The sequence below is a fragment of the Gossypium hirsutum genome, chromosome D11, assembly GCF_007990345.1.
Source record: "Gossypium hirsutum isolate 1008001.06 chromosome D11, Gossypium_hirsutum_v2.1, whole genome shotgun sequence".
Classification (NCBI taxonomy): domain Eukaryota; kingdom Viridiplantae; phylum Streptophyta; class Magnoliopsida; order Malvales; family Malvaceae; genus Gossypium; species Gossypium hirsutum.
In genome coordinates, this window is record NC_053447.1 from 8,806,304 (window position 1) to 8,823,461 (window position 17,158).

The window sequence follows — 17,158 nt, forward strand, 5'->3', positions numbered from 1 at the left end:
TTTAGCAGAAACAATTCATTAATGCTCAACACATAGCATACAAATTCTTTAAGCCAGTTCAATAAGCAGTTCAATTTTGTTTTTTACCTTCTCCTTTGGATACCTTTAATTATATAATAATTGTACTCAATTAATCTATATGGTTATTCTTGTTTCCATACAATAAGAAGGAACCATGTAAGTAAGATGATCAAATCCTAATGACGCTATTAAATACATACAAACTGTATATAGGTGCTGTCTAAGGGCCTTTACAACAAAACTATAGTCAGCAAATAGAAACATATATAACAGTTAAAATCTCCAGGGATTTCCATTTTGTAATGGTGGGAAGGTCCCTCACATCCATAGAGATCTACAAACTACTTCTCAATCAGAAAGGCTAGTTTTCTATTTGTTCGCAATAGCGAGAAACTTTATGGAATTAATCATAAAGGAACTAATATCTACAAACCAATAAGCAAAATGCTCCCGAAAATACCTTGCCAAAAACTGACAGCTGCATGCCTCCTAACTTTTTAAGAACTAAGAAGCATTGTTGAATGTTTCTTAAACACAAAAGTCTTGGGGGGGGGGGGGCACATACTTCTTCTGCTACTAAGTCTATCAGTAATGTTTTTGCTCATGAACTATTGCAACCCAAGAAAATTTTTGGTGCCACCCCTCATCAAGGTTGCCATTAAAGTTAAATGCAACGCTGTTCACAAGGAGCAGTCGAGATAAATCTGCAGGGCGCCAACAACTGAGAAGAGTATTGTCATCTTTAACTTCCAATTCCAAGTGGTTAAGGCTTATGGTCATGCACTTGTAAAGATGCCATACTCCAACGGCCATAGCAGTTTTAGTAGGAAACCAGAGTGTAATATGACTGCGTGCATGGGCACACTCAATTGAAGGCAGACTCAAAGTTGGTGCACAAGTTTTTGCTCTCATTTTTACCCTTCAGCCTCTGCAATTGAACCAAATCATGGGTTTCTCAAAGTAAATGTAATCTATCTTTAGGACGACCAAGCTAATTACAGGTTATCGAGCAGAACTGATTTTGGGGAAAGGTTTTCATCACACTAGTTTCAGTAATTCTATACTTCCAGTTGAGTTGGCAGCAACAAGCATGTTTGACTTTTGTCTCCAACAGACACTTGAAACGAACTGCCCATTTTCATCACCGGTTTGATGCCCAGAAATAGGATCAACAGACCCGAACTTATACGAAGTGATGGGCATTGGCAGAGATCTATAATAACAATAGACCTACAAAAGTAAAAAAAAAAAAAAAAGAAGATTTGGATATCAGCTGTGTTGGCTCAGTTATATATGCATGCAAACCATGTGTAATGTCAATGATCATAAACAAAAAGAACAGAGAAAATCCAGAATTGAGCCATGGATTTCAGCACCTGTTTTTTGTGATTAAACATATTTACCTCATTCGTTTCTGAACCACATGCTATATATCCATCCAAGACAGTTAAACCCACAAAGTTCTGATGAAGCAAAAAACAAATAGTTAACACAGAAATATTGCAGATGCTCAAAATTTGTAGAGATGTAGAGAAAATATCTAACCTTCTCATTTTTATGGCCACTAAAGGTTAAGCAGCAAGTATTGGTGGTCGATCCATCCGAGCAAGTTTTCTTGAGATCCCATGACTTCAGGGTGTTGTCAGTGGATGCAGAGAGAAGGGTGTTGGAATCCAAGAATTTGACATAGCTAACAGCTTTTTCATGGGCAGCCAGTGTGCACAAGGGGATTCTAGAATGACGGAGATCGTAGCAATAGACTTTGTAGTCAGCCGATCCAAATGCCAACAGATGCGGAGAGAAACTAGAGAACTGAACACAGCAGACATTTGCAGGGCTCCACAAGGTTCCAAGCGAACTTTTCTGCTATCAAAGTTTTCTTCATAAGCTTCACTGAAAACATACAAGCTGCTGTTCCAAAACTCTTACATGTGCATGCAAGCATGTAGGTGTTTGTGAAAACACCAAAACTTTCACATGCTACGTGATAAGTGAGGCAGGAAAGCATACCTCGTTAATGCTCCAAAGCTTCACAGAGCAGTCATCACTTCCACTGGCAAACTTTGTTGGGTCAGCTTGAGAAAAGTCGACAGACCACGCCCTCTTTTGGTGTTCATTGTATTGACAGAGTCCTTGACCAGTTCCCGCATCCCATGTCTGTACACATAAGACACCGTTTTATCAATTAAATACATGGCAACAACCTTCATTCAAAAATAAAAATACCATATTCCAACACAAACCAGAAGGAAAATTAAATGCTTAGACAGAAGTTCAGTAGTTGCAATTACTCTTCGATGCAATAGAGCCAAACATAATCCAACGTTGAGGCAAATGGTATAGATGTCAATAAAATGCATAAAAAATAACTACAACATTGATCATGAAAAGAATTTACCAGTCTACCGGAACAGTACCAAACCGATGATGGATCATATACATCTAACAAATATATTGCTATATATAATGTTGTTGGGATAACACCTGAATGCCTTATTTGACCAACATGCACATCAAGGTATCTTTCAAGTATTTACCTGGACAACGCCATCATAATCAGTTGAAGCCAAATAATTCTTTACGTAGTTGTTCCAGCACACACAGCTAATCTTTGACTTGTTTGACATCTCAACAATGGGATAGTGGATATCAGTAGAATCATTCATGAATGCATCGAACTCGAAAATCTTGATTCTCTTTGATATGCCAGCAGTAGCAATATAATCCTCATTACGGTCAAAACTAAGAGTGCATATCACATTTGCAGAGTTTAGAAGGTCTCTATTTCTTATTGTTCCACAGGCTTCAAACTTGCTATAGCAAGCAAACTTGCACAAACCTTTGAAAAAGCTCCCAAGGGGATCAATAGATTTCTGATTCATTCTCAGCTTTCCATTCTCACTTTGTGACTCAGACAACTTGCCTCGTTTCTTCAGTAAGTCTTTGTCAGAGATTGCTGCAGCAGCAATTTCAGAAGAGTGGATTTGGGATCTCATGGAGAAGTAGGCATGCTCGAGTTGCCAGATATTTTTCGACAACCATCCATCATTTACATCTGACTTCAAATTTGGTACACAATGAGCAACTGAAGTTCCAGGATTTTCGGAATGCATCCACTTTTTTCCTGCATCAGGAAATCCATTTTGTATTTGAGGGAAAACTGAGGATGTCCTTAATGCTTGCCTTCTCTTAGCTTCCTTAATATCTTCTTCTAAGAACCTAATCTCTTCCATCAATTTGGAGGCACGCTTCTGCTTTTGTTCTTCTAGTTTAGTTAGAAAATGTAGTAATATCTCTGATATAGCAACATCATTACCAGGAGATTCTGATAAATTATTCCCGCTAATCTTTTCTTGGGATCCACAAAATAAATCAGACTGCAAGATTTCCCTGTTTTTGTACAGAATTTAAATGTTCTTAAAGGACTAAAACAAAAAGAATCTACATTAAATCTTAATGCATTGCAGTAGAGTACATAATCTACATACCAACAAAATGAAGTACAAGCACTTGGAATTGTAATGACGTCATTTTATTTAGGGAGTCAGGAAATGACAGTAAAGTAAAAAAACAATTACTAATGTGCAGGCTAGAAAAGGATAGACCCGAGTAGTGAATTTTACAACATATACTAACTTCTATCTGAATTGTTTTTCTTGCAATTCAAAATATAAAATGACAGCTTATAGTAAACAAAACTGCTATATAACTAGTAGTTATTGCAGCTGATGACCGGTAATAAAAGATTCATGGATACCTAGTTGTTGGACGAGAGAGAGGTCCAGGATGAAGAAGCCAAAGACAAAAGGCAGATTCCTTGGGACTTTCTGAAAGGAAATTTGGTGGAAGAATCCGCTGGCTCAAGTCTGACATCATTGCAGAATGCTGCTCCATTGATTCAAAACAACATAGCAACTGATAGAAACAGCCCGCATTAGTAGAAACGATAGCCTAGCAACTCTACAGTGAAAAGTATAGCAACTGAGATATATTCGAACCAGATGCTTAATGGCAAACCAGATGTGTTTAATGGAAAACCTTTTCAGATGCATTCTAGAGAAGTTATGGGTTGAAAGCATGCTCAGGTACTGGGGAAATACACAGCATCGGGTTGTAATAAACATAACTTTTAGATTATAAAGATTCAAGTATTGGACCCTATCTCAAAGGAAGCATCAGTACTAGGAAGCATTAATTTGTTCCAACTTACTCTATACTGTAAAAGTCAAGATTCATGTGATTAGCGGTTTTAAGGTTACTCTCTCAATGACACGTGCAAAGAGACAAATACACAAAAAGGGCACCAGATCATGTGAGGAAGAATGTCTCGCCCATTAGTGAGAGAGTACAATCTATATTGTCCCAAATTTTTGTGAATCACATTTTTCCTTTCCCCCTTTTCCCTAATAGGCACAAATTGTAGTACTACATTCAGTGCCCTTTTTATTGGTTCAGTTTCAATCATCAATTAATAGAACAATGGATAAGCCATTACACCATAATACCTACCCCTGAAGTGATGAAAAATCAAGATGTGCAAGGATTCAGGGATTGGAGTTTTTTCACATACTTTAATGTTACGGTCTTAAACGATTCACCCTAATAACTCAGATCAATAAAATCTATGGTTCAAAGACGCAACGACAAGACTTATACTCTTAGTATGGTTGACCTAATAGCTAATACAGGGTTAAAATGCATCGTATTCTATGCAGAGAAAAGCAAAGAAGGAAACCGGAAGTATTAACAAATATGAAAGACTAATAAAGCTCCTCACCTCAAAAAGGAAAACCCCAAGGCTATATATATTTGATGAAAATGTAAGGCTTCTTCCATTGAGCTCCCCGGGGCAAGCATACCACCTCTCCTCCATTTGTATAGCTGCAGAAATAGACTGCACAACAGATGGTGTAGCATAGTGGAAAGTTGGAGGCTGGTTGAGAAATGAGGTAGAATGTTGCTTAATAGATGTATGAAAGCCAATATTTTTTTGCATCTTGGTCTTGGATCCATGAGGAGAGGCGAATTCTGTTTTGTATCCAGGAGGTTGCATGTTCTCATTGTGCTTTAGCTTCTTTGTACCTCGTCTGCAATTGGAAGCATTCATACCTTGTTCCAGGTCCCTTTTCCTCTTCAAATCATTATTTACTGCAGACTCTAGTCCTTGCTTGACAGACAGACCAGTATAGATTACCTTATTAGGTGGTAATAAACAGAAACAGGATGGTCGTAAGTCTTGCAAGACAACTCCTTGCAAATGCGCTGAATCCACCAGCTCCACAATCTGCCTGAATATAATCAGGCTTTCAACTTTATCCTCTTTTCGACTCCCTAGTTTTAGCCATTCCCTCAAACTAATTGCATTGGGGCAAGGGTCAGTAGTAGACCTATCAATCCCAAGTAAACAAGGCTGGTCATGTGGGTCTCTTCTGATAATGTCCTTTCCTTTCATACCTTTCTTGACAAATAACTGAGAAAAGCTAGGCCTAGATGACATTTTCAACCGAGCAGCTGCAACTGACAATGAATTGCTCGAGATACCCAAGTGGTCATCAGTAGCCTTCAAATGCAGAGCCATTCCCCCTGTCGTCTGGTCAATATCCTTGCTCTTATGGTTCTCATAAGACATTCTTGCAAGTTGCTCTTTTGCTCTCAACAAGACATGGTTTGCGTTTTCATCATCTAAAACCTCGTGTTCCAGCCTTTGATTATGATACATTCGTTCCCTCTGACCCTGCTTTAAGTTGTTCGAGTTCTTGGCTAAACTTAAAGTTGAGATCTTATAGTTTTCCACAGTCAATTCTTCGACTATTATACCAGTCTCGGTCTCGGTCTCGGTCTCATTCATAGAAGTCCCAGGATATTGAGGTGCAAAGCGACTCAAACCATTCATTGGCGATTCCATCAAAATGTGACCTTCTGATTTCAAAGGAAAAATTAAGTCCTTTCTTTTGAATTCAGCAGTCTCTGGTAATTCATTGGCCGCCATTTCTTGCCCATCTCGTTCCATACTATCCAATTCCAAATAAAACCCAATTCAATCATTTCTGTTTTGTTTTTGTTTTTACTCTACACATTATTATAAGAACTACAAACAACACATATAATGAAAGATAAAGGGCTGCCAAAAGCTAGAAATTTATTGTATCTACACAAAAAGGAAAAACAATTGGATGTTGAATCATATATTAAAACAAGTTATCTTCTATTCAAAGCATCATTTCAAATCTCAATACTGAAGCAAATAAATTCAATTTCAACTTCAACAAACAAACAAACAAACAAAAAAGGAAACTGGGTGTCTAAAAAATTAAAATAAAAACCACCTTTATCACATGAAAATCTCTTCCCAAACTATTAAAGTCGAAATTGAAAAACCAGAAGAAATAACTTACACATCTAGGACCAAGGGCAATTCAGCTTTTTAGCAGAGAGCAGTTAACAGTTACTCTCAAATCCAACCAAGAAAAGAAAATAAAAGAAGAGAGTAACTAAAGAAAAACTTGCCAGAAATGGAAACAAGAAATATTATAAAAAATTATAATTTGGGGTATGTAAAAGAATAATAATATTAATAATATCTTCTCAGTTATTAGACATACCAAAACTGAGTCGGAAACAGAACAACGTCTTTTCGGTGTCTCTAGATATTCTTTATTTTTTTTCCTTTTTAAGTTTTTTTAATTTTGAAGTTAATCAAAATTAAAATGATTCAATTTTGTTTGGTCCGCGAATTTTCAAGATTTATTATTTTAATTATTCTTTTTAGAAAGAAAAAAAAAGGTGAAATTTATTGGATCGGTTCTCTTTTTCTATGGGAAAAATTAAAGACAACTGGGTTGCTTCAACGCTTTGCTGAGCTCAGAGCCGTCTCAAATGTAAGGATGAAACAGCAGCCACGATATTTTTCCCTGCAAAAATCTTTTAGTCAAAATAAAAGATAATAAATAATAAAGGGTTTGGAATCTCTTAGAAATGTAAATGCCACTGGTTTTGTTAATTATTAGCAAACCTGCCATCGAAGGCTCCCCCATTGTCGGCGCTGTTAAAGCCTCTCACAGTGTAGATATAGGGTCCAACAGTGACGAGAGAAGACGGAACACGTGGCGAACATGCAGGCGTTTGACACACATCCGAACAAAGGCCGATGGAGACACGGCCAGTTTGTGGATAGCCTCACAAACCGTTGGATACTTTATGCTGCAAAACCGTTGTAGGGGTGCTTCTGTAATTCTGTTACAATCCAATGGCGGTTGTTTATTTGCGAATTTCGCGATGCGCTGTCGGGCAACACAGGAACGAGTTGTTCTTAACGAACCACGTAGATTGTAGGCCCTCCTCTGGCGGCTGGCACGTGTAGCAATACAACTTGACTATACCATTGGGCCTAACGTTTTATGGACAACCATGGGCCAATCATCTTCTTTTTGGAAAAAGTCCCGCCAATCATATTTAGTTAGTTTATGTTTCCTTATGGGTTGGTTAGGAATAGAATTCTTATAGGTCGAGCTATCCATCAAGTATGAAAGTCCGTCGGAAATTTAGAAGAGTTTAGGTAAAAAATTTAGGTCTTAAAAAATGAGTTTGGGTAAAATAATTAGATCTGTTTAAAATTTGAGTCGATCTCGAGTTTGAACATTCAAGACTCGAACCTAGCCCAATCTGTTTTAAAATTTATAATTCTTTATATTATGTTATTTTTATACATTATGTAATTTAAAACACATTAAAAAAATAAAATTTATACAAAATATATAATACTACTCTAATATAAACATTAAAAATAATGTTAAAATGACTATATGAAAATTTTCAATAAATAAAAAATGTATAAATTTATTAAATAATAATATAATATAAATAAATATTTTAAAAAAATTAAAAATAATATGGGCGGGCCTAAAATGGGCTTGGGTTAGTCTTTTACAAATATGGACAGGTTTAGACAAAATTTTAAGCACACATCTCAAGTCGAGCCGGGCTTGGGCAAACATAAATTATGTTAATATCATGCTTAGGCCCGGTCCCAACCCGACCCGGCCCATGAACACCTATAGTTAGGAATTTGAAAATAATTAGTTTTCATGATTTTTAAAAGGATAATTCTTGAAAATATATATGAATTTTGATTTTAGTGTAATTTGATAAATTAACATCAAATTGGTACAATTACATACATGAATTTTTTATGGTGATTCAAATGTATCCGTGAAACTTTAATCTTGATTCAATTGGACACATTTAAATAAATAAATACATAATATTATTTTTATATTAAATAAATATAACTATTTGTGTATATAATATATAAACTTAAAATGATGTTATATCGATAAATGTATTAGTAATTTGTGAAAATTAAATTAAATTAAAATTTCATATATAAAAATGTACAAAATTAAATTTCTTATATAATTTTACATATTAAAATAAAATTTACATATAATTTTAAAATTTAACCATTTTAAAATCAATATAAAAAAAACATCTTGAATTAGAAAAAAATAGTTGGAATCCCCCATTCATATTATCAAGATTAATGGTGATACTTCCTCAATTAGGTGAGGTGGTGAATACTGTGGACAGCCTTGTGGCCAATAATCGAAGAATGTGGAATACGACATTCTCCTCCGAGTGACCAAGTTGGAAGTGTTGTATTCTCCTTCATTATTTTATGTTAACGGTATTAAGAGTTTAAATAATCATGAAGTGTTCACATTATCCTTAATCATATGATTAGGGATTCTATCTCCACTCGTAAAAATAGAATATATTTTATGGTTAACTGCTTATCTCTCTGAAAAGCACTAGTAATAAGAAATATAATAAGGTTTTGAGATGTTACTGAATATTATTTATATGATTATAATATTTTAATATATTGTCTTGTTAGTGGTAATATTGTGATTATTTTTTTATCAAGAAATAGACGTGAAGGCTGGGGTAGTTCATTTAATAGGGGTGGAGAGCCATAACGTGGAGATAATGGTGATGAAGGGAAAGATTGGTCAAGTAGGAAGGAAAAAGGGATACTAAGGAAAGCCTAGATTGAAGGAGTAAGTTGGTATCTTGAGTGGCAGAGAGTCCTCTTGCTAAGGGGTAGGAGAGCTGAGTTGACTCCTCACGTGACGCTTTTTGATAAGCTAATACAATGTGAAATGATGAAACTGAAAAATATATAGGTGACTTGTTGGAGTAGTTAGATTATCAGAAATAGTTTATTTGCATATTCTTGATAACTTGATAGAACAATTCTCATGACGAACAAAGAGAGCACTCGCAAACAAGATTAGAGAACAAGAATAATAATTTAATAGAATCATATGTTGAAAGTTTCCCAAATGAAGATATCTCTTGTCCATAATTTTAATAGTAGCTAGCTTGCAACCAAAACTCTATTAATATATGCAAAACATGATGTAAAACTCATTAATTTTACACATTTTTAACCATCAGATGAAACTATTTTAAGTTCATAACATCATTCATAAAGATCTGATGAATTGCATAAGAATATTCTCCTCATTTTTAATTCATTGGCAAGTGCATTTGTTGCCTCTTTCTCGTATCTCTTTACATGTTGGATAATACATATTGAGAATTTCACCGTCATCTAGTATAGGATAGTATAGTAAATCTCCTCCCAAAATAATAGACCGATAGGAGAATTTTAAAACTTTGTGCGCTGTTTTGTCAAAGCTTCAGCTATATTAAAAAGAACTAAAAATAAGAAATAAACATTATTTCATGGTATTTGGCAATATTTAACAATTCTTTAATGTTTATCTCTTGATTTTAAAAAAAAAATCAAATTTGGTAAACTTAAATTAGCAATTTTCTCATTGGAATAGAAATCACAAACAAGAATATTTTTATTTGATCAACATGGAATTGCTAATATCTAAATTTTATACCCATGATTTGTTTTAAGAAAGTAAATTTGTAAAAAACATGAAAAACAGAAAATAACTTTATTTGGTGCATTGTCAATAGAGTTTTTAAACTTCACAAATAAGGTCAAGGATTGACACGTGTCTTACAAAAAGTACGGTAAAATATTAAAAAATAAATACACATAAGAATATTTTAAAATTATTTGTGAAACTATATAGTTACATATTCATTTTCAAAAAATATATATTATTTTATCTATATAATTACATATTTATTACTAATTTTGCCATTAACTCCAATTTGATTCTTGTGGCTTTTAGGTTGGGGTGAACAAAAAGGAGGTACGGGTTTGGCAGGTCACATGAATACTTCTTAACTCGTACTCAAATATTTCCTCTAAAAGAGAAAAATCAATGATTTTCTTTATCCCATTAAACATTCTGTTCTCAGTAGTCAGTAGACGTCTCTGTTTTCTAAGTACATAGCACGACAAAAGTAATCATTTAGTATAGTGTTAGTAGAATGTTCAATTATTCAGAAAGTTTTCCTAATACAGAACACGATATTGTTTAAGTTTTCAGAATTAATATTTAAAAAAAAAGTTATTTAGTATATTCTTTTTCAGAAATGATTTAATATACTATTAATACAATGTTTTATTAAATGATATTTAGTCTCTTAGGATGTATAATAAAAATTAAGCATAAAATTATAGATAATTATTTAACATGTTGACGTGACCTTTTATCAGCCTACAAAAACAAACCCTGTTTTTTTGTTTTGTTTTGTTTTTTTGTTAATATTTGACATGCGACTGAAATTTTTTCTGTACTACAGAGTTAGAAAGCACAAAAAAACTAGATTTTTTTTTACTGCATTCTAGAAAGTATGCGACTTTTTCAACTCGACTTGTATAAAATCACTCCAATGAATAGTGTACTAAATATAAATATATATGTTCTGAAGTAGCAAATAGATTATCAATTTGACATCGTCCAAATATTATCAACCAAGTTAAACCTAAAAACACTCAAAACCAAACCCATTACAGTATCATATCTAATTGTCAAAATCTAATCATCAATAAAAAGAAAATATTGGGGTGTGAGATTCCATTTTAACACCTTTTGTTATCATAGCACTATAACCACCAGTGCAAGACAAATTTTAAGGGAATGAAATAAGAGACAATGACACCATTACTAAAAATGGGGAAAGATTATAGATATGGACTAGACTAGAAGAAGCACATACATCATCCCAAACATCAAATGCAAACAAGTTGAATTGGAGCGACAGATGAACAACCAGATGCACGCTGATCCATAACGTAGTAGGAAATCTATCAACTAACGTGACCCTTTCTTTAACTACTAAAGCTGAGTTTCATTTCATGCTAAAGCTCAATCAAACAACTTATTGAGATCAAAATGTTCTACAACACCACAGAAATAACGCAATCAATATCGCAGAGAAGGCTTAGAAATTGCTTCTCAACTTTTATGCAGAAGTACATAAATCATGTTATTTGGACCGTTCCTTCATCTTTATTGACACAGAACATGAATGAGTTTAAAGCTACAGCGTTCCCTAGGATAACATGGGAAGGAACTATGGACAGGCTTGTGTGAGTTTCTAAGCCCGTTTCCCAGACAAAAAGGTTAAGAAGATCATCCCTACTTTACCTTTCTCTCTATCCCCTTGCCTACAAAAATACCACACACCTCATAAACATTAAGTTGAATTGGCACCATTTCAGTCTGATATTCTAATCTCAACTCCTAAAATGTCCTTCACCACCTCGTATGACACAAATGCAATAGCTATTGATGGTACAACCTGGAAAAAAAAGAAAAAGAAAATATTAAACGACCATTTTAAGACAAGATATCATTGTATATTCAATTCAACAAAAGAATATATATAAACAAGTTATAAGGTAGGTTCATTGCAATACATAAAACAACTTGTAGTCAAGTAGTGCAGTTGTACAACCGAGAAAGGATAGAGATGTAACTGATTATAAGATTCAAAAGCCACTCACAGGAAGACAGAGGTATTCGTATCAGTTATGCAAAAAGTTCAATGGGGCAAACTTTTAAGGGAATAAGCAAAATAACAATTCCATGCATTCAGCTAACACAGATTTAATACTCTTACTTTAAAGTAGAAGTCAATCTTGCCTACATTCGTGCCCAAATCTAAACTAAAGATCCTTATTTTTCTGATAGCTCAAGAAAACAAAAGATTGGAGATGAAAATATTCCCCATGCAACCTTGTCTAAAAGCCATCTCTTTGACCAGAGTCTAAACCTAAACTAAAATTTCATTTTAGAGAGTACCAACTAAATGGAAAAATTACATTCCTGCATTTATCAACAATTCAACGTCAATGAATCAAAAGACACTGACCTTCACGGAATTAGGGACCAGACCCTTGTACAATGCTCCAAAGCCTTCATGCCTAACAGTTTTCCTGAAAGCATCAATCATGCCAGTATATTCAAGAGAGGCCTTGTTCCTCCCATCACCAGATACAACTGACGCTGCATCTTTCCATCCTACCATTTGCATTCTTCTGCGAATCACATCAAGAGGGTAAGCAACAGTTTGGCCTACAGTTCCAGCAGCAGCACCACAAGCAAGCCTGGTCGTCACACTCAACTCAGAGTCTTCAACCAATCCAAATGGTCTACTTTTGATTAACCAATCTTTTAGAGATTCATACACAGAAAAGTTCAGACCCACGTATGGTATCTGCAAATGTAAAATGAGTTCAAATCAACTACAGAATACAAAGCATAGTATTCTCTTTGTCAGGTTAGATAATAAATTCACCAACAATAAGCTAGCAACCACTTTTGAACATCAAAAATGGGATGCAAGCACTATGCAAAATTCATAGGAACACATTAGCACAGAGTAAAGATCAAGTAAGTAAAATTATAAATGGAAAAAACAACCGCAGAAAGGTCCATAATAAATTTCCCAGCAAATATAGGGGAGAAGCTGATTTTTTTATGAGTTGTGGATCTTAAAATTATTGACCCTTAGAAAGAAATCATCCCTCTCCATTTCTCTCTCTTCTAAGCCCTTATCTTTGGCCAAGGCATGCACTCATCACATCCACAACATTCAAAACTATTTCACAATGAAACTCCAAAGAAAAGAAACTAAATGACTCACAACTCCAATGACTGAAGGAAGCCAACCCTTATACAATGCTCGTGGACCTTCTTCCCGCAACACAGTGGATAGAGCATGGAACATTCCTCTATACTGATAAGGAGAACTCTCTGTCTGCAATATACACAACTAAATGATTAAATGCTCATGTAGCCAACCTATGAAGAACAATTTGTGACATCAAATAAGGAAAATGTTGCAGTTTAAAATGAAATCAATATTTGCTGTGAAGAATCATATAACAGAGATTATTATTAAAATGAAATAAATAGTAAAGCTATGTCAAAGATTATTATTAAAAAATAGCATCTTCCAAAGCTCCATCTTGATAACAGAGAGATGAATTAAACCAGGAAGTAAATGATCATACATCTGCCAAGTAAACGATATTTAAGAGACAATACCTGTACGGTGATCCTGCCTCGTACCATGTCCATAGGGTAAGTTGCAGACATGGCAATTATTCCAGCACATGCTCCAGCTCCAAGGCGTAAAAGAGGAGTGAGTTGAGCATCTTCTGCAGAATTAATAGCAATAACAGAAAAGAATAATATGAGCTATTTTAAGGACATCTTAACATAAATTTCATAACAGGCATGATAATATCTGAGCTAGAGCATTCCCATGTATGCAGGCATCAATCGATGAACCTAAAAGATAACTGAATTCCATATGTTATCAGTGTAAAGCAAACATGAGATGGTTGCTCAGCAAAAAGACGATGGCAATATTGATCATACCATTGCCAGTTTGCCGTTGATGCAGATATAGGATTCCCCTGTCACAAACAATAACAAGGAACAATCAGTCAAGAGAAATAGACACGTTTTCTTCAGTTCACAACTTGAAAATGGGTGGTAGGAGCAGTGCAAAGGAAAGAACACTTTGCACCCTCAAGGAACCTAAAGCATAGTATTAGTAGATATGCTTTTTTCCCAAAGTCATGCATGCACTGATCATCAACATTGCTGGGAATAAGTAACATTGTTCTTAAAAACAATAACCTATTAACAGACTGATTCCAAATAAAATCAAATTAGTCGACCAACAACAACAATAAATAAAGTTAAATTGAACAGTTTTCAGGAGCCCTACTTTGAAGCTTGCTCGTAGCTGAAGAACTTGACCGCCGAGTTTGGAACAATGCGTGCACAATTAGTACCATTGCCTTTGAATAATCCGCGAAAACCTTCTGTTCTCCAAATGTACTTCAAGCCTTGAATTGTTCCATTGTATTTAATACTATGTGGATTTTGAACCTGCATTTTTTTTTCAAAAAAAAAAAAGAAGTTAATCAATTAAGAAATTCCAAATTTTAGTTTCATTGATCTAAATAAAATGAAAATAATTTTTTTTTTTAAAACCTGAAGTAAGATTTTTAAACGTTCCAAAGGAGCAACAGCAGTTCGTGACCTGCATGTAAAAAGACAAATTAAACAAGCGATCCATTTCCATTCTCCATTTTCACTTTCCTCCAAAAGTTGTGAAATCAGTGTTTTGGGAGACAATTTCCACCGACACAAACCAAAAGTCCAAAGAGTCAAAGAAATAGAGAGAGCTCACACTCCACCGGCGACGCCGCCAGCCGCGAGAGACTTGCAGATACTAAGAATAGCATAGCTAGGGGCCTTAACACCCTCTCTCGCGAGCTTTGCTTCCTCGGCCAGATTCACGATCGTGGACACCGCCGATTCGCTAGTCTTCACATCCTCTGAAGCCATGGAAAAACAAAAACGGGGGAAGAAAACTTTGAAAGTCCGTCTCTCGCCACAAAAACCCGACGAAGTATATCGGAAAGTCGAGAAGGATTATCCGGCGGTCAAGAGAATCAGATCTGTGAAGCGATTTACAGTAAAAAGAGGCTCCGCATTCCACAGTTGCCCTTGTATCCTAGTGTTTGTGTTGGTTAGTTTGTGAGAGAGGTGTGGTGGTGACGGCTGGAGAAAGTGAGACCTCAACTATTAGAGAGCGTGTGGGAATGTTGCATTAACAGCGCGTGGGTTTGGTGAAGTTTTATTATGCGGAAGGAGAAAGGCATTTGGTGTGTCACGTGGAGGCATCTCATACATAGTGCTTTTTGTTAGGTGAGATTCGTGCAAGACTAATGGGGTGCGTTTGGGTTAAATAGAAACGGGTTAACCGTGTTAAAGTCACATTTTTATAATGGATCGCACGCTTGAATGGACGGTATATTTATATGTAGTGATGAAGATGAGAAGAGGTAAAAAAAATTAAACGCACAACACTAAAGATAAATATCCTTCCAAAACGGTTCTAAGTCCTTTAAAATTCAAGCCCACTAAATTGTTGGTTTTGGTTATTGGTAATTTAGGAGTCTCAAAATGGTTTATTGTTTTACTATATTTCAGCGCCATTCTATGAAAATATTTGAGATAAAAATTAAATGTGATTTTGATATTAGATTTTCTTAATGTATTAGATCTATTAGTTGATGTCGAATTGATATTTAGTCGGGTCAATTTAAATTGAGTTATTTTAAGTTCAAATAATTTTAGATTCGGATTATTTAAGTTTTGAAAGTTAAATTTTTTGGTTGAATCATTTTTTTGTTACAATCATTTCGTATTTAATTATTCTTTTGAGCTTAATTTAATATTATGTTGAACCAGATCATTTTAGATTTTAAATTAATTTTATATTTTAGGTTTCACTATTAAACTCAATAAAATTCAATTTATTAATTTTAAAATAAAATTAGGTCAGAATTAAATAAATTATCTAAATTTATTATAAAATAATAACTATAAAAAAGATGAAATAAAAATTTAAAATAATTAACTTATAATATATAAATTCAAAAAATAAACTTATTACTTTCTATTTATTTTTAAATTGTCATTATAAATATTTTATTGCTGATAATATTTAATTTAAAATAGCTATTGGGTACTGCTCGGTGCTTGAAGCTGGTTTTGTTGTTCCAATAGGGTCGGAAGCGTGTAAATTATTGTACTAAAAAATCACACAAAGTTCAATTCCCAGGGAAGAGAGGTGGATCACATGGATCTCTTAAATACCAAGTCTTTCCTTAGTCAGAATATCCCTTCTATAGTAATTTAATAGCACAATTAAATACTACTATTATACCCTCAAATATTGAAAGAAAAATAGGACAAGAAAGAACACAAGAGTTTTAACGAGGTTCGGTAAATTATACCTACGTCCTCAGGCACTAACACCAGATGATAACTTTACTATCTTCAAAATATTACAAACAAATAGAATTCCTTGAGAATTCTCAAATGGGAGAAGAGAGAAAACTAAGAGAGAAAGATTGGTTGGGATAAATTGAAATGAGAAATGAGAAGGCCTGTTTATAGTTGAGGTTTAAGGACCAAACAATAAATAGCCCATTATCTCAAGGACCAAAAAAAAATTATCCCTTGCCACTTTTCCAAAGTTGGTGGTTGTCATTATTGATTGTCTCCCATTAATGTTAATGGCAACCATTATTAATTGTCTTCCATTAATGTTAACAATCTCCACCTTGAAGATTTGATTAGGATAATCACATCTTCACACACTTCCTTCAACTCCCCAAATTCGATAAAGCTATCTTTTGTAGTGCCTACAAATGCGCTCTCGAGCGCCATACACCTGAAGGTGCTCAAATTCTCAGGATGTTAATCAAGTTCAAACAATGATTAAACTTGATTGTTGTTACCACCTTGGTCATCATATCTGCGGGATTATCTGCTGTCGGAATCTTCTAAAGTAGAATTTTTCCTTTTTCAAAGACTTCCCGCACAAAGTAATATCTTACGTCGATATGCTTGGTTCTTGAATGATAGACTTGATTTTTCGCTAAATGAATAGCGCTCTGACTGTCACAATATAAACTTATGTGACTTTGAACAACTCCTAAGTCTTTCAACAATCCATTAAGCCAAATAGCCTCCTTAACAGCTTCTGTAACTGCCATATATTCTGCCTCTGTAGTAGACACAGCTACTGTAGACTGTAAGGTAGACTTCCAACTCACTGGGGCTTTCGCAAGAGTAAACAGATACCCCGTAGTTGAACGACGTTTATCTAA

General features: G+C 34.5%; 2 protein-coding genes across 8 annotated transcripts; both read right to left on the reverse strand.

Moving 5' to 3' along the window:
• Window positions 1-136: 136 nt before the first annotated feature.
• On the reverse strand, window positions 137-7,237 carry LOC107924358 (protein SUPPRESSOR OF PHYA-105 1). 7 transcript variants are annotated; one of them, XM_041105921.1, is made up of 9 exons: window positions 7,034-7,237; window positions 6,624-6,932; window positions 4,799-6,032; window positions 3,779-3,936; window positions 2,559-3,411; window positions 2,032-2,178; window positions 1,567-1,884; window positions 1,425-1,484; window positions 137-1,251 (listed from the first exon to the last, which is right to left on the reverse strand). In XM_041105921.1, the coding sequence occupies exons 3-9, from the start codon at window positions 6,029-6,031 to the stop codon at window positions 1,060-1,062; spliced, it is 2,961 nt and encodes a 986-aa protein (XP_040961855.1). In that variant the 5' UTR covers window position 6,032; window positions 6,624-6,932; window positions 7,034-7,237; the 3' UTR covers window positions 137-1,059. The 7 variants fall into 7 exon arrangements, with proteins under 7 accessions (XP_040961855.1, XP_016710252.1, XP_016710254.1 ...); XM_016854763.2 differs by having other exon boundaries at window positions 1,567-1,887; XM_016854765.2 differs by having other exon boundaries at window positions 6,417-6,932.
• A 4,067-nt stretch (window positions 7,238-11,304) lies between these two features.
• Window positions 11,305-15,193, reverse strand: LOC107924466 (mitochondrial adenine nucleotide transporter ADNT1). Its single transcript, XM_016854927.2, has 8 exons — window positions 14,665-15,193; window positions 14,466-14,514; window positions 14,197-14,360; window positions 13,842-13,879; window positions 13,506-13,618; window positions 13,102-13,215; window positions 12,328-12,672; window positions 11,305-11,754 (listed from the first exon to the last, which is right to left on the reverse strand). Exons 1-8 carry the CDS (start codon window positions 14,820-14,822, stop codon window positions 11,671-11,673), a joined length of 1,065 nt encoding a protein of 354 aa, XP_016710416.1. The 5' UTR covers window positions 14,823-15,193; the 3' UTR covers window positions 11,305-11,670.
• Window positions 15,194-17,158: the final 1,965 nt, after the last annotated feature.

What these genes read in the sequence shown, in the direction of transcription:
- LOC107924358 (XM_016854763.2), bottom strand. Translation starts at nt 6,031, where the DNA reads ATGGAACGAGATGGGCAAGAAATGGCGGCCAATGAATTACCAGAGACT. An exon ending in CTCTCTCGTCCAACAACTAG is followed by an intron (nt 3,412 to 3,778) that starts GTATCCATGAAT and finishes GTACAAAAACAG; the next exon opens with GGAAATCTTGCAGTCTGATT. An exon ending in AGCTTTGGAGCATTAACGAG is followed by an intron (nt 1,888 to 2,031) that starts GTATGCTTTCCT and finishes AAACTTTGATAG; the next exon opens with CAGAAAAGTTCGCTTGGAAC.
- LOC107924466 (XM_016854927.2), bottom strand. Translation starts at nt 14,822, where the DNA reads ATGGCTTCAGAGGATGTGAAGACTAGCGAATCGGCGGTGTCCACGATC. An exon ending in GGCGGCGTCGCCGGTGGAGT is followed by an intron (nt 14,515 to 14,664) that starts GTGAGCTCTCTC and finishes TTTTACATGCAG; the next exon opens with GTCACGAACTGCTGTTGCTC. An exon ending in TCAACGGCAAACTGGCAATG is followed by an intron (nt 13,619 to 13,841) that starts GTATGATCAATA and finishes TTAATTCTGCAG; the next exon opens with AAGATGCTCAACTCACTCCT.